Below are 20,551 nucleotides of genomic sequence, written 5' to 3' on the forward strand. Positions count from 1 at the left end.
TCGATTTAGACACATTTTCCCAGTGGGTTTTTACAAGCTTTTTAAACCTTCATTCCTTCCCTAAAATCTTTTTGACCAGACATCAGGATTAAAGAAACTGACTCTGTCTCCCAATTCTAGGCAATCCCTCCCAAAGGAACTAAGCTCATCCTGCTTCCAAAGGATCAAATGAATTCCATCCTGATAATTTGAAATCAGCATAGAACTTGGCTCCTAATCCAGATTTTGCTTATTGTGTCAGAGGTAAGCAGGGGCAGCACATGAGATGCTACATATGACTGTAATTAAAGAAGATTGCAGGGCAGATACTTTAAGCCCCAGCTCCAGCTTCAGCAGCAGTGACACTGTTTGGACAGATGATAACTTCAGTCAAATAAAGAATGAGGTTCAACCCTTTGTTTTTATTTCTTGTTTGATTTTCCACCAGAACTTCGAAAAATATGTGCACAGACAGTAAAAAGAGGAGCTTGGTAAGGATGAGAATTAAGCTTGGGATAATATCAATGATGTTTATTCTTCAATACCTTGGATGGGTACGGACCTAGAATTTTTTGGTGCATTGTACCCGCAAATAGGCATTGACAAGATACATATGTGATGATTCTATGAAATAATAATATGAAAACTTTGTAGTCATTTAGATTCACCTGAGAAGGGAATTTTGTAAAGGCCTTGCCTGGTATAAATAGCTGTGCATTTGGCTTCTAAAAATGCAGTCCCTTCAAAGGATAGGAAGCTGGGCACCAAAAGCTGGTTTGGAAAAATCTTGGGTGATGACAATTTTAGAAGCAGATAGCAGCAACCTAAATAATAATTGTTATCACATAACTGAATAGTTCTGAGATTTACTTGGACAATGTCCCTTGGAACATTCATTAAGAATGAAATGTAGTTGAAGCAATTTGTACCATGAAGTCAGACAGGAAATCAGACTAATCCTTGATGAAATTATATGTAAGCTTGGCTGTCTAAGACTTACCAGAGCAAAAGAGATAGAAGAAAATCAAGCCAGAATGAGATGTTGAAAGGTACTGAAACTAGGTCACTGTCCTACATTACAGAAAAGCCAAATGGAGCTCTATCATCCCCCAGTATCCTGAGCAAGATGAACAAAGACTTTGTCTGGTGCAAATCTTCTAGCAGCATCCAAGTTATACAGCTGCATAAATCATAAAGAAACTTTAAGCACAGCAGAATGCCAAGATAGATAGAATGTATAACATAGAAGGAACATGAGGAGCAAACGGAGGGGATGGCTTCTGTCATAACTGCATCATTGCATGATAACAAATTCCCATCAAGAAATCCTGTAACTTGCTAAAAAAAAAAAAAAAAAAAAAGAAAAAAGGACAACACGAGTGGGATGAAGGGGTACTGAGTGGAAAAGCCATGACATAATTAGATAGATACACTAAGCCAGCAGGAGAGAAGAAGTGTTTAATTAATAAACAGAAAAAAGATTGCACTAAAAGACAGAATCTATTTTTCTGCACCATAGACTTAAAAACCTTTATTATGATCAGTTAAGAGACAGGATAGACTTCCTGAGCCAACAGGGCAGCAAATGTTTATGGTTCTCTTTCCCTTTTCTTCTCAGATATCTAAATCTTCAATTCCATTAAAGTTAATTCAATCAATGGAATTTATAAATTTGTACTGAATTAAGCACTTTATCCCACTTCTATAGGCATAGATACAGAAAAATTATTAAAAATGGAAAAACTTTAGAAGATGGAAATGGTTTGAAAGTTTATTTCAAGCACAATAGTTTTTGTTGTTCTGTTGGTTCCCCCCCACCCATGGCTTATGTTAAATTAGTAATGAATATGGTGTAGCAGTTTACTTATTTATTTGATTTTTTTTTTAATGGAAAGAGACCACCATTTGGACGTTGAAATTAACATAATCAGAGCAAGTTGTTTAAAGATGAATGCAGGAACAGTCTTCAGATAATAAGAATTTAATCAATTAACTGTAGATATATTTCTTATCCAAAACTATTAGGAAAAGTGTTTCTTTGCTCACAGATAGGGACTCACAGTGCCTATCTCAGATTTCTGAAAACATGTGGAAATACAACACTGTTTTCTTAGGTGTGCATAGAGCCTAATATCCTTATACCACTGCACTACACTGATCTTATAAACAGAAGAAAATAAGAATTAATATAAAACTTAAAAAAAACCCAAAACAACAACTGTGGGGAGCTGCCTATCTGACAATAGTGCCTTCTAAATTTGTGATTTGAATTTAGGTCAGACAAAATGAAAATGTTTGCCTCGGTCTTCATCTGTTTACCACTAAGGCTCATTGCTAGGGGAGACCTGTTTCTGCTTCATCTGTGATGTGTGTGAAGAGATTATTTTGTTAATGATAGACCCAAAGGTCTACAGCTGAAGTTGAACAGTAATTGTAAAGGACCCTGAAAAAAAAATAAGAAAAAATAAATTGTATTCATTAAGAAATATAAAGAAATATTAAGTAACTATTAATTATTGAAGAACAGGTTCATGCTGTGCTTGGATAAGTGTCCTAGAGCAAAGAAAACTCGGAACCCCAATGGAGCAAAACTTCCAGGACAGATCTGTCTCCAGCTCAGCCCTTTGCTGACTCGACAGCTCCAAACCGGGCAAGATTTGTCAGTATCCAGGACTCAAGTCATGATTCAAACATTGAAGCTCTGCTCTATTCAAATACAGAGCATGTCAGTTTCTCTAGTCTCAGAGTCCATTCTTGTTTATCTACTACCTATATTCAAATAAATAATTGTCAGGTACTTTATGTCCTTTAAATATAGCTTATTTTCAAAATGAAAATTATTCTTGGTCTATCCATGGGAAGTTTGAATCTGAGACAAGAAACACTCCTGAATCCATTAGCATGCATCCAAATAAAACTGACCTGTTTTCGCTACAATGAGCAGTGAAAAAAGGAAATCCATTAAATACTGGAAATATTGTCTTTCTAAAACCAGCAGATTTTTATTTGTGCAATGTCTAAGCACTGCAAATCTCAGCAGAAAATTGCACTGGAACAGTGGGCGGTTCCAAATTGCTGGAAACTTTACAATGGCTTTTATGTTTAAACATAATTTAGCAGCTGTTAAAGGTCAGCACAAATCCCATACTTTACCAGTATAAATGAAGTCTACAACTGCCAAGATAAGAATGCATTGAATAATGCAGTGATTATTAGCTTGATTTTTTTTCCCCTCAGACATGTAAAGGACTTCTTAAGCAGTTCCATTTTTCTCCTCCTTATTTCAAATTGACAAAGTAAAACACTAATTACATTATTCATACTAGAAATTTACTTACAGGGATGACACATTTTGTACACAAAGCAAGTAAAACATCTGACACATTATATAGTGCCAGGTGCAGTTAAGAAAGTGTAATACGAGTCGGCATCTAGAGGCTAAAACACCCAACAAACTTGCTGCAATGTTTCATTATCAATTTTATTTCCTACCATACACCAAATGTACAGCACAGAACACAATTTTGTTGTTTTGATGTAAGAAATATTAATTGTATGAAGAAACAGTATACAAACTACTCCAAATTAAAAAATGCATACATCATTGCTCTTTACAAAAGGTCTAATTTACAGTATAGCTCATTAATGCATTTAAACACAAAAAAAAAGAAAAGAAAGAAAATAAAAGAAAAAAAATCAGTGCACATTACAAAACACATCAAGTACAAAGGAGGCAAATAAATACAAACATACTTCACAAAACATCCTGAGCAAACAGCCAAACACAGATAAATCAACCTGAAGCCATAGTAAATCATAATAATAAATACATAGGTCAGTAAGTGATTTTTTTACTTAAATAAAATATATAACAAATTTGTTAAAATATTTAGTAGATTAAATTTTAGTCTTTGCAATGAGTGAACTCATTTTGTATGCATTTAACAAGTATAACAAATGTTTGCTTTTTGTTTGTTTGTTTTTTTAGCAAGAACAATAACTTTAATAGCAAATTTTTGTTTGGTGTCCTCCTATTTATATTAGACAGCAGATATGGTAGCTTTTGAAAAATTGATTTAAAAAATAAACACAGCTCCTAAGAACATACATTTTCCCCTGTCTAAACTAAGATTGGAGAGTTGCATCAACCCTCAAACAAAAAGCAAGCCCCACCTAATGCAGAACAGTGACCACAGTGCATGAGAGTTGAATCACTTTTGAATAGTACTTTTGTGCAGGAACAGTAATAATATAATTGTATATGTCAAGCCTGTGAACGCCATCATATTCGATCTAAATATAAATGAGGCTAATAAAAATAAACACTTTCATTATAGCACGGAAAAATTAAACACACGCTAGATCCATGTATACATTTACACTGAGGCACATATGCACATGAGGTGTGTGTGCATACAAAAAAGGCAGTTTAGCTGGTTGTTTATACCTTTTTCTTAAAAAAAATAAATATAAAAAAAACCACAACTTTTGAAACAATGCTAAATTACTTACAATCCCTGAAATAGACTTTGCCTCTGTTATAGCAACCACTACTTTCTGACGGATTCAGAAGTCCCACAGCCAGGCTAACCAGATACCGCGGCGCACGCCAGCACCGCACGCAAGTGCTCGTCTGTCCGCACCTCCCTCTGTCTGGATGCTCTGTAGCACTTGGTACCCTACCAAAAGACTGGTAACAAATTCAGTATCAGCCTAGTCTTAGTGAAGAAGGATGGGAGAAACCAGTCACGGTGTTGCTACCATTCATCTAAAGAGAAAAGCAACCACCGTCGCGCTGGATTGGTATTATTACCCCCCTAGAGTGCTGCCTTCTCAGCTGCCATTAAGTTCAAACCAGTATTAAATGCCATTTCAGGGGAGATGGGTTTGATTCGTTATGTACAAAGCCTTCAGCTTGGGATGTGTTTGTGTTTTTCAAATCCAAATCCATAGCAATACTGGTCACTTGGTTAAAACCTCAACATCTCGTACTAAAAAAGTACCAGTCCTACCAAATGATCCCCCTCGTTTAGAGATAATTGTCGTTTCCCTCCATGAGCTAACTGCGAAAAAACTGCAGTGGTAAAATAAATCTGAAGTCCTCTTGAAGCATTTTAAATAATCATTCGCATAGGCTAAATCACACAGCCAAGTCAAGTGCTTTGCTGATTGCTATATTTCATTATTGCTAACATATTCTTTAACACACTGTTTTCCAGCATACTGTGCTTTTAAGAGCCCAAGTTCCCCACTAGTGGGAGCCGTTTATCTTCTCATTCCATGCATCTTCACATCTCATGTTACCGCAAACCCATTTCTGATACAAAGCCATTATAAAAAAGCAGGATGTGAGGAAAATAAAACTAGAACCATGGTTCAGTCATTTGTTACTTTCATAGGTTTTGTTTTTTTTTCTTCCTGTACAAACCCAGCATGTTATTTAATTTACAGTATAACTTTTCAGTCTATTTAAAACCCCGTTGGAAAATAAATTAATAAACACATTTGTAAAAATATGGCAGGCCGCAAAAATGCTGTTAAAAGATAAAAAAAACCAACTCTTTGATTAGAAATAAATAAAAAATATAAAAAATAGTCGCACACACTTTTTACATTCACTTTACAAAAACTGAGTGCAAAAGAAGAAAAAAAAAGGAATTGTACTGAAATAAATACAATATACTAACAGAGTGCATTGCTGTTAATACAAATAGTCTGTTGTGGTTTTATTCTTTTTTTTTTCTTTTTATGTCAGCTGGGAAAAAATTAGTGCAATGTTGCAACTGTAAATGCAGCATGGCAACCTACACCCCTTAGCAGTACATGAACTCCTAACAGATCCATCTGGAGTTTACTGCTGTTAAGTAATTTCTGTTGCCCAGCAGCTTTCACATCCTACACATGGATGCCCTTCACTGCCTGTTTGATACTTTCCAGCAGAGCTTTGCATTCGGGGGAATAGTCCCGTTCCAGATTGCTGTACATGTCTGTGAGTGTATTTACATATGCTTCGAAATTCTGCTCACTGATTGGCCCCTAAATGAAGACAAAACAGATTATAATTGTAGGAGTAAAAATTAAGGCCAAAAAACACCCCAAACACCCAATCCCAAAGCATGGCAAAGCAGTGATATGGCAAATGGGGAGAAGTTGTAAACAGGGCAACCATCCAAATTAATGGAGGGGTATGTAGAAATGAAGGGAGCTGCATGTGCTGGGGGAACCACACAATCTCCAAGCAAGGAAAGGATTTGGAGATACTATCATCAGTGTAACTTGCTTTTTTATTGTGGCCTGTTTGGCTCTGGGATTGTGGTTGACATCCCTGTAACTGTCCTCACCTAATTTCCCAGTGGCACTCTTAAGACTGGGAAAGGTGACTGTGACTCTGGAGACCCAAGTACCTTTGTGGATTTGGCCTGTATTTGCAAGTTAAACATCAAGGACCTGGAGTTTTTGAGAAGGTACAGCTTTTTTGGCTCCAGAAAAATCACCTGTATGAAAGGGCTTAAGATTTTGATCTAGGAGCAGAGTAAATAAAGATTCTCACGGTGAAGTTTTCACTCTTTGTGCAGGGTGGACATTCAGATAGGGAGGGGTGAGGGAAAGGCCTGTCCTGCAGAGTGCAGTACAGAGCAGAGATACCAGGGCTGGCTTGGTCCTGGAAGCAACTGTGTCTGCCATCACACAGATTTCATGATCCAGCATCTCTGCACAGTAAATTAGGCTAAAAAAGCTCTCTGATAACGCAGCTCCAGTGCTCCTGCTGGTCCCTGAGCTTGCTCATCTGCTTCAAGTGCTGGCAAAACAGGCTCGAAGAAGGTGTGAAGCTGCTGGCTGTGGTCTTACCATCTGTGGAAGCTGAATGTCAGCAAGGCTGGAGATGAGGGCTTGGCTTAAGCCAGCTAGCTCCTTCAACAGGCTCTCATTGTTCTGCTCTATGAGTTTGTTCTCTTCTTCTATTGTTTTCAAATTGCTCTCCATAGATGTAATCTGAAACACACAGGCAAGAACAAACACAGAAACAGACTCTTGTCACTGAAGTTTGCACCCAAAACAGCAGTCACGTGATCACGAGAAAAGCTGCAATGGATCTGAAACTCAGTTCTGTTTCTTTTAGGATAGGTGTAACTTCTCCACAGAATATTCAGCACAAGGAAGAGGTTGGACTCAGTTTGAATGGATGGACTTTGCTGTTGATTCATGGAGAAACCCTGTGGCAGTGAGGCACTCGAGAGTGCCCTGCAGTAGGAGAAAGGAGTTTGGCAGAGGGGAGAAGTTCTCTGTGGAGCTGGGATGGAGAGTGTGGCCACAGGGCTGGCAGAGGGAAGGAGAAAGGCTGCTTATGTTTACATTGTTGTCCTGCTCTTATAGCATCCCTGCTGATTGACCACAGTAGCAAGGCGATGGGTATTAGCTGTTGTGCTACTTTCCTGCTCCGCTCCTGGGTGGAGGGCAGAGCTGTGGGCTGGTTGGGATTAGTGACAGGGCTAGCACTGGAAACAATAAGAGTAAAAGGAAACCAAGAGGTTGAGCGCACAACGATCATCGCAAAGAAGATCTCTGAACAAAAGAGTGGAAACAAGGGGTTTGGTAAGAGCAGGAGAAAACATTTGAGGTAGCAAAACAGTATCCTTTTAGCATGAGAGCCCTGGGATTCTACTCAGCTCTTAAGACTTGTGTGTCAAAAACAGTGCTGAAAAACTGAAGGCACCAGTGGCAGTGTCTGGCTCCCTTCTGCCCAGCTACGCCCCCTGCAGCAGGCAGGGATGCAGCAGGGAAGGGCAGAACCAAGAGCTGACACCCCTGTGGCCAGGGCTCTGCAAGAAACAGAGCCATGGAGTTGCATCCATGGCTGTTACATCCACCCCTCTCCTCATTAGCATGCACATCTCTGCACTATAGAAATGTCCCTTGCTGTGGCCACCGGACTTTCCTTCCTCACACACCGGCCACACATCCAAACTGTCCCCAGGGGCAGGAACCCCTTTTTGCCTGCCTGTGATCCACTGCAACCTGTCCTCCTGAGGGTACTCACAGAAGCCTAACATCCGACTGGGCCACATTGAAAGGAAACAGAGTAAGCCATGTAGGAAGTGTTGCTTCAGCTGTAGTTCAGTTCAGACTTTAATGGTCAAACTGCCATCACCAGGGAGCAAATCAGAGGAGACAGATATCTGACAGCATAAACTAGGTGTTCTCTGTGCAAATAGCACAGTGACCACCAGAGAGAACTGAAGCAAATGTCCAATGACACTGAACATTATCCCCTCCCTCACTGCTGTGCAATTTGGGATGGATATCCCCAAAACACTGGCAGTGTGAAGCCAGATCATTTAGATGCAGCATAAACTTGACCCTTATTTAGACCATACACACAATGGTTATTACACAACCAGGATGAATTAGCAAGCACTCCAGTGTGGTAGAAATACAGAGGGGTATGGTTACACTCTGTTTTAGATCAGTTTAGACTTATATTCAGTTCCCAGAGCTCATTTAGGAACGTTTTTCTTAAACTTATTCCTAAAATAATAAGCAAGCTTCCTCTCTTGCTTTTACCCAGTCTTCCCAGGTGACTCTCAGGTGCATACTGGAGTCTCTGTAGGGATGAACATATTCAGCTCACTCCATAGAACCACTATCAGTGTCTTAAAGCCAACTTAATCCCTTCAGTATACAAAAGAACAAAAGAGAATTACTCTTTTCTATAGCTCCCATTAAGCTACTCTGCTATACAAATTAGTAAAAGGCATCCATTCTTTACCAGGTGTTGCCTGGAGGCAAAATTCAGACCATTTGAATAAACGACACTGGGTGAACTGAACTGGGGAGATTTTCTTACTACATGTAAGAACTAAGACAACTTGCATTAAGAGTTGGAGTATGCTGGTAAGAGGTAATATCCTCCCTAAAAACCACAGTCATCGGATTCTGCACAGTTTGGTCAACAGATGTTTGGTCAACAAAGGAAAATGAATGCTTTGTTTGGTAAATATGTTTTTTCTGCTTGCCAAGATTAGCTCCAAACTGCCTTGAATTTTTCTTTCACCAGATCTTTAAGATAATACCCTTCAATCTGCTGATGATTGACAAAAAACAAAGAAACAAAAACTTCATAAAGAAACATGTAGGATTTGGGTACTTTCAGTGCCACAGAGCGATGGGAAAACAAGTGCACAGGAGACCATGTTTAAACGTAGTGTTTGCATAGCATTTAATTTATTTATTGTGCTTAAATACAGCATACAAAAAGGCAAAACTTTCACATAATTGTCATACCTGGGTTTGAAGTTTCATCATGTCAGCTTCAATTTTAAGATTGGATTCATTCAGTTCCTTTATTTCCTCATCCAAGTGTCTGATTTCTTCATCACTCTCAATACCTGCAAATAGTTGAAAATACCAGTATCAGGTTTTAAGTGTCCATATGTAAATTATATATGAGTAACAATCTGTGTTACATGTTACTGAACAAGATGAAGATAAAAGCTTTTGATCAAATGATTGGTCCTTAAATTGCCTCTTACTTTGCTTTTACTGTCAAAATTGTTTCCTAGCTGTAAAACACCTATATGACCTGAAACACAGAAGGGGCTTCCTGAGTCTCTGTGCTTCACAATTCTGTTTTTCCAGTGCAACATAAAACTACAACCTGGAAGGTACAGAAAGGCAAAAATTGCCTACAAAAAGGTAAGTTTAACATAAAATACGAAGGTGTATTTGCAATGGCATTTTTGTTTTGAATTAAAATAAATGCTACAGCAACCCTTTTGCAGGGAACAGACTAAAATCTCCACTATTATAATTACTGACTTCAGTAAGCTCATCTGTACCTGCTTTTGATCTTGCAAGAAGTTCTGTGAGAGCAAATCTCTGTGCAAAATAACTTCAAGAAAATTAGTGAACAGCTACAGCTCCTGGCAACACGTCCCTCTTTCTGCTTAGTGTCACTCTGAGACCATCTCTGCCTAGAGATTCGTGCCACTGTTGTCATTTATCCATAAAACCCAGTTCAGAGCCCTTAACACAGTCTATGCGAGAGCCAGCTTGGGAAACCTGTTAGCAGCAGCCCCTGCCCCAGTGAAAACATGGACACAGGGATGCAAACTAGTTTGCCCAACGTAAACACGACCGTTTTGCTCAGCAGTTGGAAGCATAAAGACTAAGTTCCCTGAACCTGGCTCAATGCCCAACTTTCTAAAGCATGCTGTATAAGAAAGGAGACTCCTACATATTTCACCCTCTAGCTATTTGGTAATAACACTTGGGTGTCTGTCCAAGTACCGCACGGATGCTAAACCATGTAGTATTTAACTTAGGGATGGAGTCAATATTTATTCCTTCTTACCTTGGTCATCAGATAGCTAAGTCTTTCTGACCTATAACTACTAATTTGTTAGCAATAATAATATTGAAAGCATCTCCAAATAAACTAAAAAAATAATGCTCTGAGACGAGAGTGTACTCTCAATGTTATCATGATGGAAATGAGAATAATTTTATAATCTCTCATGCAAATATTTTTTATATTCAAGATTTGTTATTATTAGAGACTATTGAAAGGAGTGAGAATTAATGCCAGATGGCATAAAGGGGCGTAAGTATAAATGGGAGTCAGGGCCCTTCTATCTAAATAAATGTCATCATCTTTTACAAATCTCCTTACCACCACTTGCTTTAAGCTTGATAGTCATTAATTCTTCCGAAATTTTGCCCTTTTTTATGGCTTGTGCATTCAGAGGACAACCAGACAGGCTGAAACAAATAGGAAAAAAAACATTAGCACCCACTTGAAAATGGCAACAATCCTTTCAGGCAATATTATCATGCACTTGGACAGACCTCTGTACCTAAGGTCACATCAGTATCTCCATTATAGCATAGCTTCAGGGAATGACATAACTCATAAAGAGCCATTTAACTATATATTCTAGCTTGAAAATTGGCACTGAAATCTAACTTATAAGTAAACAACTCTTAAGCTTATTTCAGAATAATCAAAATAGCAATGGCAGCTACTGCTAAGTTGTGTGAAGATACACTGACAGAATTCTTGAAATTCCAACACATACAAATTAAAACTGCTTATTGTTTTTATTGAGGGCTTGTGCCCCTTAGGAGAGAGGCAGTATGGTCCTTTAAAATGGCAAGTTTACTGTCCAAAAAAAAAATTTAGGTAACACTATGATTTCCACAGTGCTTAACTATTGTATCATTTTGTTGATACATAATAATGATCAATACAATAATAACTCTGGATATACCCTATAGAGTATAATAGCTTTTTTGAATGGTTCTATTATATAGTCAGTGTGCTTTTTAACCACTGTTCACATTAAATTACGTTTTGCTATTTCAAAGCTTACAATTTCATCAGCTGGTAATTATCTGAGGCAATTTTTATAGCTCACTAAAGAGCTAAGGTGAATTGCACTGTCTTAATGCTATCTTTATAAATAACAAAGAAATACTCATATGCTGAAGAACAAGCAGAAGAATTTGTATTCAAATGTAGCCAACTAAGGAGTTAAGGAAAATTTCATTCCACAGGAAAACAAGTGATTTTTATGTGTGTGTAAAAATAAAAAACAAAAATTCTAAGAGACATGGTGGTTCCACATGGAGGGGGGGCAGGAAGCTTTTGTGGGTTAAAATTAACTTCATACTAAAAGCTATATTGGTAAAGATACTAGTTCTCCAGCTCTAAAATGTTGTTTAATATCTCTACCCAGAGCACAAAACTAATGGGAAGAATATCTCAAATCCATGGGTTACTTGTAAGTTTCCAAATGTCCTTGGAAAAGATATCATATCATAAATCTAGATTCGCTACCTCCTTTTAACCAACATGATCTTGACAGTGGTCCAGCTGTATGCATAAGCTGGTTAGAAAGGGTGTTTATTGCTACTACTTATATGTGTGATTCCTAATTTGTAAGGATAGTTTTATTTGTAAGATTATTAAAACTTGTGTAATCCATATGGGTTCTACGCATTTACTTTTTTTTTTTTTTTTTGTGGCTCTAGCTATTTAAATACAAAGTTTATGAAAACAGCTTTTCCACAAGTAGAAAAAGGAAATTAATGCAGCCATTGCCCTTGCAATATCTTTTCTGGTGACATTTTAATGATATTTGCATTTTGTGTAAAAGATATACAGACATAACTTCATATTTGCCCAGGAAATAACTCTATTAAATTTTAAACCATATCGAAACTGTGCTGATCTGAAGAAAAGACCTTGCAAATTCACACTGCAATGGGACAGAGAAAAAGAGTAAAAAGTTGATCCCAAATCTCCAAAAGTTATTCTGATCCATACTATTTCATCTGCAATGTAAACTAGGTTGCTACTTAAAGGACTTTAGCACAATTTATTCAGATTGTAACCTCACATGTTGCCAATTCAACAGTGGAATGTTAAGGAAAAATAAAAAAGAGAAAACACAAAATTATACCTTCTGTGGGTGACAAAAACATTATTAACATGACCCAGCCCGTTGCAGCCTGGCAAAGGACAGTGTGGCAGCTCTTGTTTGTTCAGTTTCCAGGATAGTGAAGACCCATTGACGGGACTCTCCTTCTGTCTCTTGGCAGCCAAAGGACAACCAGAAGCAGTGCGGTGAGAAGTGTATTTACCTGATATGTGACCTTGGCCATCACAGCCTATCACTGGACATCTACAGAAACACAGCAAAAGAATCCCCATTTTCACTGGAGAAAGCAGGCAAAGACAGTCTCAAGAAAGTCTAGGAAAATAATTCAGCTGCCTGTGACACTTTGCATTAATGGATTAAGACTCAATCCCCCGAGGCACACTGTACCTGAGCATCCAATTCATGTCAAGCTGAGTTATGGGAGTTCAGCTGATGTTGAGATTAGGCAATTTAAAATACAGTCATATGGCCTAAGAAACTAAAACATTAATTTAGATAGTATTTTACTAGAAAAGAAAATTGAAAACCCATCACAGGCAATAAATCATACTTCTACAAGTGTGTAGGAAGTCAACATTCCCTCCTCTCTATCTAGGTTTCTGTCATGAAGCAGAGGGTGGGCTCTTGTAACTTGAAAACTTGTATTATCTCATGCAAATACTTGCAAAGAAAGGTTTGGGATTTTTTTTTTGCATTAGTCTGTCAGTATTAAGCAGCCTCTAATATATCATTAGCTAGTATTAAGAACAACATTGTGTGCAACTGAACTTTCATATCTATATTCTGGCAGTTATCATGTACTGATTTTAGTGGAATGTGCATTGAAATCAGAAATGTAGTGAATTTCTACTGAGTTTCCAGTTTTCACTCTAAGTGAAATTTTAATTGATTTATAGATGGAAGACATGAGACATACATTTAAGTTCTCTGGGACTTAGTTTTAGGGTGCTACTCTGATTTAGTTATCTGACACTTCAAGACTTCACCACAGGCAGAAATAATTTATTTTCCTTCATTTTGTCAAATTTTCCAAACAAGTCACATTTTCATAGCACCATTTAAAATAATTGGACTAATGCAACCAGACATAGCAATGCATTGTCACTCTTAAAGCTCCTAGGTGATGGACTCCATCAGCTTTGTTACAAGCAGAAACGCTTAGTTTGGCTCCAGCTCTAGGCCATATCCTCACGTGGCTCAGATTAACTGGGGTATCTCCTGTGATGCCTCAAAACCTGAGCTTTACGGGCTTGTTTCCCCCTCCACTGGTGGTAGAACTCCACTTTTTTACTCACTTAAGTTCAGGATCTTCTTTTTCTTCCTTGGTAGGAGTCACTTTGAGACCTCCTTTCCTGGCACGAGGACAACCAGATAAACTGAAAGAAGCACACAGAATAAAAACCACATCTTGTTGCTACTGCTTGCCCAGAACCCTGAGTGCTGGCTGCCTCCTCATGAGATGGGATTGGTTTTACCTTCTGTGGGATGCATAGTTCCCTGTAACGTGGCCAGAGCCATCACAGCCAGGTGTTGGGCACCTATGGAATAATACAGGGAGCTTAAAAAATACAGCTTCAAAGGCACACAGTAAATAACGAGTACATTCTACATTTTGTCTATTGTGGAAGAGTGAACTGCACACTTCCACAGAAGTGCAGAGCTTTTGTTGAATAATTAGAGCTACTTCTTGCTTATATTTAAATAGCAGACTCCTTTCATTGTTTTGTTTTTGTTGTTTGTTTGGTTTTTGTTGTTGTTGTTTTTTGGTTTGGTTTGGTTTGTTTTTTTATAACAGAGTTTTAGTAAGGAATGTGAAATATATTGCATATGATGTGTAGCTTTATTTAGTTTATTACACTGTTTGCACCAAACATTTTTCCCTGTACAAGATTAATATTAACACCCCCCTCCCCAACAAAACAGCTTGATATCGATCTATTTGTAAATCTACTTTTATGTGTTTGTTTGCTATTCTTCTGATGTTTTCAGGTACAGATATAAATAAGCATTTTGCCAGTATTTACAGAAGGGAAAACGGAAGCAGAGAAGCAGTTTTACTTTTGAGCATTGGTACGAGAGCCAGAATTTGAATTTAGTAATTTGTATATTCTACTACTGTAAGCATACAACAGGAACATATCTTTCTAGCACTAGATTCAACTGGGCATTCAGTTTAGCAATTGGATTATGCTTATGTCTCAGAGTTAAGGGGTTTCTGTGTGTGTGTGTAACAAACAAGCCCTTTCAGATATGAATGTTTAATGCTGAAACATCCACACAGCAAAAAGAAACCTCCCAGTTACTGTGACTTTGACGCTGATTTGGAAGGGTGGGTTCTTGTTTCTTGCTCGCTGGTCATACATGAAGACCTACTCCAAAAGCCTAATGGAGTCAGTAGGTCTTTCCCACTGACTTCTGAGGGGTTTGGAGCAGGACTTGACAGGTAACATCTTTGATCTCAGTTCACACACACACACACACATACATATATATATATGTAGGCACTGCAGTATAGGAAGGACATTGAGATGCTGGAGAGGGTGCAGAGAAGGGCAGATAGGCCAGTTAGGGGTCTGGAGAACAGGTCTTATAAGGAGAGGCTGAGGGAGCTGTGGCTGTTCAGCCTGGAGAAGTTGTTGCTCTCTACAAATACCTGAAAGGAGGTTGTAGTGAGGCCTCTTCTCCCAAGTAAATAATGGCAGGACTAGAGGAAATGGCCTGAAGCTGTGGTGGGGGAGGTTCAGATTGGATATTAGGAAGAATTTCTTAACTGATAGAGTGGTGAGGTATTAGATCTGTCTGTCCAGGGAGATGGTGGAGGTGCCACCCCTGGAGTTGTTAAAAAACCCGGTAAATGTGGTGCCTTGGGAGATGGTTTAGTGGTCATGGGGTGCAGGGTTGATGGTTGGACTTAATGATCTTGAAGGTCTTTTCCAACCTTAATGATTCTGTGATTCAATTTTACTTGCAATTGTACTTCGTCTACCTGAAAATAAAGCAACTTTCTTGGAGAAGGGAACAAAATAGCGAGTACTCACTGCACAGTTACAATAATTTCTGAGAGATTTGGAAAACAAGCAATTAATTGTACAAGAATCTGTAATCTATACCCACTTGAGAGTTGACATCTTTTAGCTTCAGATCCTGAGACCTCTGGCCCTTCAATGTAAATCTGATTTTCTCAGCTCTACACAGGAATCCACAACAAAGGATGAATCCCTAGGTAGGGGCACCAGTTCATCAGCCAATTAAAAGCTGATTAAGATCCACAGTATGACTGACTGTAAGGCAACATATTGTTGCCATATCTTGTATTACGGAATTTCACAATCCACACAAAGGTATAACCAATATTTTGAAAACTTGACCCAGTGATCAAGCTTAATTGTCTGTCAAATGAAGCTTCTTACTAATTTGTCAGTAGTCCACCTGAAATATCATTTAATAATTTCATCAGTATTGATAATATCTCAGCCTCACATCTTTAATTACCTCAAGAATACCTTGGACTCTAATCTGGTTATGAAATGTCTGCTTCCAGAAGTTGTAAATACAGATTGAGAGATTTAAATTTAGTTCAATGTTTTTTCTAAGTCCATAATTCTCAGACTCTCAGATCTTAATGTCTTCCACAAAGAGTTCTTACTGCGTTAAAATCCACATCCAGTCTATTTGGACAGTTCTTCCATCTGTGATATCTGATAAAACTAGTAGCCAAAATTACTACCCATAGTATTTGGCAGGTGTTCTGGATTTACTTGTGAGCTTTCAAACTCTCCAGACATCTGCCCTTGCTGCCTGCTCCACATGACATTGTGCCCAGTCCTTGTCCCACACTCAGACAGGTCAACATTTCATTCTACAAAGCCAAAAGTATCTGACACTCCGCATCCCAGCCTCTACCTTCACTGTCAGTGTGAGGCATGTGATTCTGCCAAAATATTTGCTTGAGGCGCAGCCTCCCCAAGGCCAAGTAGAGGGGCAGGATCACCTTCCTGGTCCTCCTGGTCACACTGTTCCTGATGCAGGCCAGGATGCTCTTGGCCTTCTTGGCCACCTGGGCACACTGATGACTCATATTCAGTTGGCTGTCAATCAACAGCCCCAGGTCCCTCTCTGCTGGGAAGTTCTCCAGCCACTCCTCCCCAAGCCTGTAGTTCTGGTGGGGGTTGTTGTGGCCCAAGTGCAGTACCCAACATTTGGCCTTATTGAAACTCCTACATTTGGCCCTGGCCCATTGATCAAGCCTATCTAGGCCCCTCTGAAGAGCCTACTTACCCTCAAGCAGATCAACACTTCCACCCAGCTTTGTGTCACTTGCAAACTTACTGAGGATGCACTCTATCCCCTCATCCAAATAATCAATAAAGATGTTAAACAGGAGCAGTCCCAGCACTGAGCCCTGGAGAACACCACTCATGACTGGCCGTGAACTGGATTTAACTCAATTGAACACAACTCTTTGGACCTGGCCGTCCAACCAGTTTTTATCCAGCGAAGCATGTGCACATCCAAGCCACGAGCAGCCAGCTTCTCTAGGAGAATGCTGTGGGAAACCTTGTCAAAGGCCTTGCTAAAGTCAAGGCAGACAACATCCACAACTCTTCCCTTGCCCAATAAACAAGTCACCCTGTTTTAGAAGGAGATCATATTAGTCAAACAGGACCTGCTCTTCATGAACCCATGCTGACTGGGCCTGATCACCAGGTTGTCCTGAATGTATCGCATAATGGTTCTCAAGATGATCTGCTCCATCAGATTCCCCTGCACCAAAATCAAACTAATAGGCCTGTAACTTCCGGGATCATCCTTTAGTCCCTTCTTATATATGGGGGTTATGTTGGCTGATTACTAATCTGCTGGTACCTCTCCAGAGGTACACAGAACTGCAGATATAGGAGCATTTCTGGTACTTGTACAGAATCACAGAATCACCAAGACTGGAAAAGACCTTTGAGATTATCAAGTCCAGCCTATACTTCCTAGAAAGCTCACAGGTTTGCTTGGGTATGAACTGTAGTTAAGGCAAACCCACAAAGGTGTCCTAAGAATACCATCAGCTGAAATATGTCATGCCACCTGTGGAATATTGATCAATACCAACATGCCGTGTGAAATCTAGAGAAATCTAGAAAGACCACTAGACTGTCTCCTAAAAATTGCCATTTAACCACTGCAACAACTTGTCTAAGGATAGGATTGCCTACCTATTCCTTAAAGTTTCTAAATTCTAATAAAATATCTTTCTGAAATACACTTTCATAATTCTTTAAGACTTAATAAGCAATCTATTTGGTGAAAAAGGATAATCAGTCATAATTATCTCTTACAGTTTTAAAATCTGAGTCATCAGCTATAGCATGTTTTAATGTGACCACTTTAGATTGCCCTGTGCAGTAAGACTCCTGGGATAAAAAAAAATTCTTGAATCTGACTCAGAGGCTCACTTTCTGAACAGATCTTCCTTATTTTCAAACTGTAGATCACATGGAAGCCTTATATATTTTCTGGCTTAGAGTTTCATAATCCAAGCCAAACTCGTATCTTGATTCTGGCAAATTAAACACGAATAACATTTGCAAAAAAATACAGAGCTTTTTCATATTCGTGCCTAACTACATGAGGGTACTTTTGTGGCCTGATTCAAGAGCATTTATGCCCTTTGCTTACACAGCAATAGTAAAATTAACCATTGATATTACTATACTATACCAGTGCAAGTATGCTAGCAGTTTTTGGCATAAGATTCCATTTATCCAACACTTAGCAAAAGCAGAGTTTTGTTTAAAATTTCACCTGAACTATATTTTCAGGAAGCTAAAATAAGGTGATACATTTGCAGAGAATAATTTTATTTAGCCCTTTTTCCTTATGCAAATTGTCTGTGAACAGATTTTGATTTTTGCTCTTTTTCTAGCTAATTGAAATTAAATGCTAAGTGCTTTATACAACATATTTCTGTCTGTGAAATGTCCATGAACTTTGACTTTGTCTTTCACAACTCACTTATTATACATGGTGTACAGTGTGCAGTTTGTCATTTAAGTCATATGCTGTTGCTCCTCTTTCCTTATGGCATGACCAAAACTCTAGAAGCTTTAGTGGAAAAATAACCATATTGGTATGCAAATTTCCTTATTCACACATGAATATGGGGGGGGAAGCTACATGAGGAGCAACTATTCAAAATATTTGTGTGAGTGTCTATGTATGGCAGAAAGCCAACAAAAGCAGGGACAAATACATGTGACTCAGCAAACAATTTAAAATTCGTCAGCATTTTTACGAGTCATCCCTGTGCTGCTTTTTTAAAAGTCAAGTAAACCTAAATTTTATACATTTGAGTCTCAGTGGTGGAAAAAATGAATCATTGTGACAGTGTGCCAGTTTAGCTCCTGGCTTTAGGAACTGCTTTGAACAGTTGTCCATAGAAATGGCCTTTCTTTGTCATTTTGTTGCACCTCCAGTGGTCTCAACACCTTAGCTACCACCAGTTCAGTATTCTGTTTATAATTCAAGTTGTAAGACTAGGACATAAGGCCACTAACATTCGATCTGTGGAAGCTAAAGACTGAGTCAAACCTAAATGTAGTCACACCTACTATTAATAACATTAGGACAGTGTAGCAGTGCCATGATCACACTTTATTTTCTTATATCTGGACTAGAGATGAATCTAAAGGACAGAAAGGACAGTCATGGGATTCTACTCTTTTACAGGCATTTATGAGTTTTTCCAAGCCATCTATTCTGGGATCCAATTTACAAGTTGCAGAGGGAAAGCTATGAAAGAACTCTAATTATCCTTTCCTCTTCCCCACATCCTTATTGACAAAACCAATTCAATGACTAGATGACTGGTTGCCAGTGCATCTCTTGACTGCAGATTTTTGAAATATTCATATGTCCCTATACATCTGTTTATATAGCAGAATGTGCACAGTCCTTTTGTAAGTGACATTTCATGGTGAGAAATACGCCAGCGCAAAATCATATGACTTGATGTCTGCTTCGGTGACATTATACTTATAGTATATGGTAGTGAACGACAGAAAATTATTCGCCACAGTTCTGGTCTCATTTGTAGATTCATCCTAGTTAGATTTATTTCTAACTAAATATTTCTAATTTATTCTAACTGAATCAGAGAGACTTATTTGCCAGACCAGTCTTACATTTTAATATTTTCTGTTTCTCTCTGATTCAGAAATACTGTGAGAGCAGCATTTCTGTTAGTCTTTACAATTTTTTCCCCCAGGTCCCAGTTAATTCACAAAAATAAAGGGATATAAAAATAATTAATAACAAATGGAGAAAACGAAATTCCAGTTTACTCAAAAGCTTTCAAACCAACTCCCTTCAAACTTCAGACAAAGGTTTGATGTAGATCAGAGCAATGCAAATGAATAGCTCCATTAACATAGGGGACATATTAATGGAATATAAATAACAACATTTGTGATATTATCAATACTTACTTAAGCTCCTGAGAGTTAGCAGCCATAAGGGATTTCAGTGTCTTGTCAGCTAATGGGCACCCAGAAACACTGAAAAAATACCAATGTGAAATGTTTTACTATAACAGAATATTTTTCCCTAAATCAGTAACCTCCAGACAGTCTATGACTTATTATGGGATAAAGGATATCCTCAAATATTTGCTCTTGGCAAAGGAGGAGCAGCCAATATCATGCTGTAGTTCTTATATTACTGGAAGGATATTGGGTTAAGGCCAAAGGCTCTGTAAAGCTTTGCACGGGAAGGCAGTGCTACACAGAGTCCTTCCTTTAAGTTGCCTACAGGAAGGACAAGTTAAGCATCTGGTCCACATGGCTGGTAAAAGGCAGAAGTCGTTCCATTCTACTTTTAAAAAGGCAAGAAATTATTGTTTCACCCCCTAGATTGACAGTAGGCTACTCTGAGGAAAATATATAGCATCCTCTGATTAGATTAGCAGATTTATAAATTTCAAATCCATTTCTGGAGAGATTTGCAGAAACCTCATTTTAAATCCCATGCACCAGCATCTGTACAGAGAGTGTTTGTACACTTAGGGAAATGCAGACTTTACTAAATGACTTATCTACGTCTCTCAGCTAAGAAATGCAGCTGCAGCAATAATGCGTCTTAAC

At 38.4% G+C, this 20,551-nt stretch overlaps 1 protein-coding gene across 9 annotated transcripts in view; it reads right to left on the reverse strand.

Annotated features, from left to right (window-relative positions):
* Nucleotides 1-2,976: 2,976 nt before the first annotated feature.
* ST18 (ST18 C2H2C-type zinc finger transcription factor) overlaps nt 2,977-20,551 on the reverse strand; it is a 169,282-nt gene continuing 151,707 nt past the window's right edge. For all 9 annotated transcript variants that reach the window (XM_051612693.1, XM_051612699.1, XM_051612700.1 and 6 more), the window contains 8 exons: nt 19,898-19,966; nt 13,895-13,957; nt 13,715-13,795; nt 12,441-12,662; nt 10,649-10,737; nt 9,262-9,365; nt 6,829-6,972; nt 2,977-6,015 (listed from right to left, as the gene is read on the reverse strand). In XM_051612693.1, coding sequence (XP_051468653.1) covers nt 5,875-6,015; nt 6,829-6,972; nt 9,262-9,365; nt 10,649-10,737; nt 12,441-12,662; nt 13,715-13,795; nt 13,895-13,957; nt 19,898-19,966 — 913 coding nt within the window. In that variant the 3' untranslated portion in view covers nt 2,977-5,874. The remainder of the gene's footprint in view (nt 6,016-6,828; nt 6,973-9,261; nt 9,366-10,648; nt 10,738-12,440; nt 12,663-13,714; nt 13,796-13,894; nt 13,958-19,897; nt 19,967-20,551) is intronic.

The sequence above is a fragment of the Apus apus genome, chromosome 2, assembly GCF_020740795.1.
Source record: "Apus apus isolate bApuApu2 chromosome 2, bApuApu2.pri.cur, whole genome shotgun sequence".
Taxonomy (NCBI): domain Eukaryota; kingdom Metazoa; phylum Chordata; class Aves; order Apodiformes; family Apodidae; genus Apus; species Apus apus.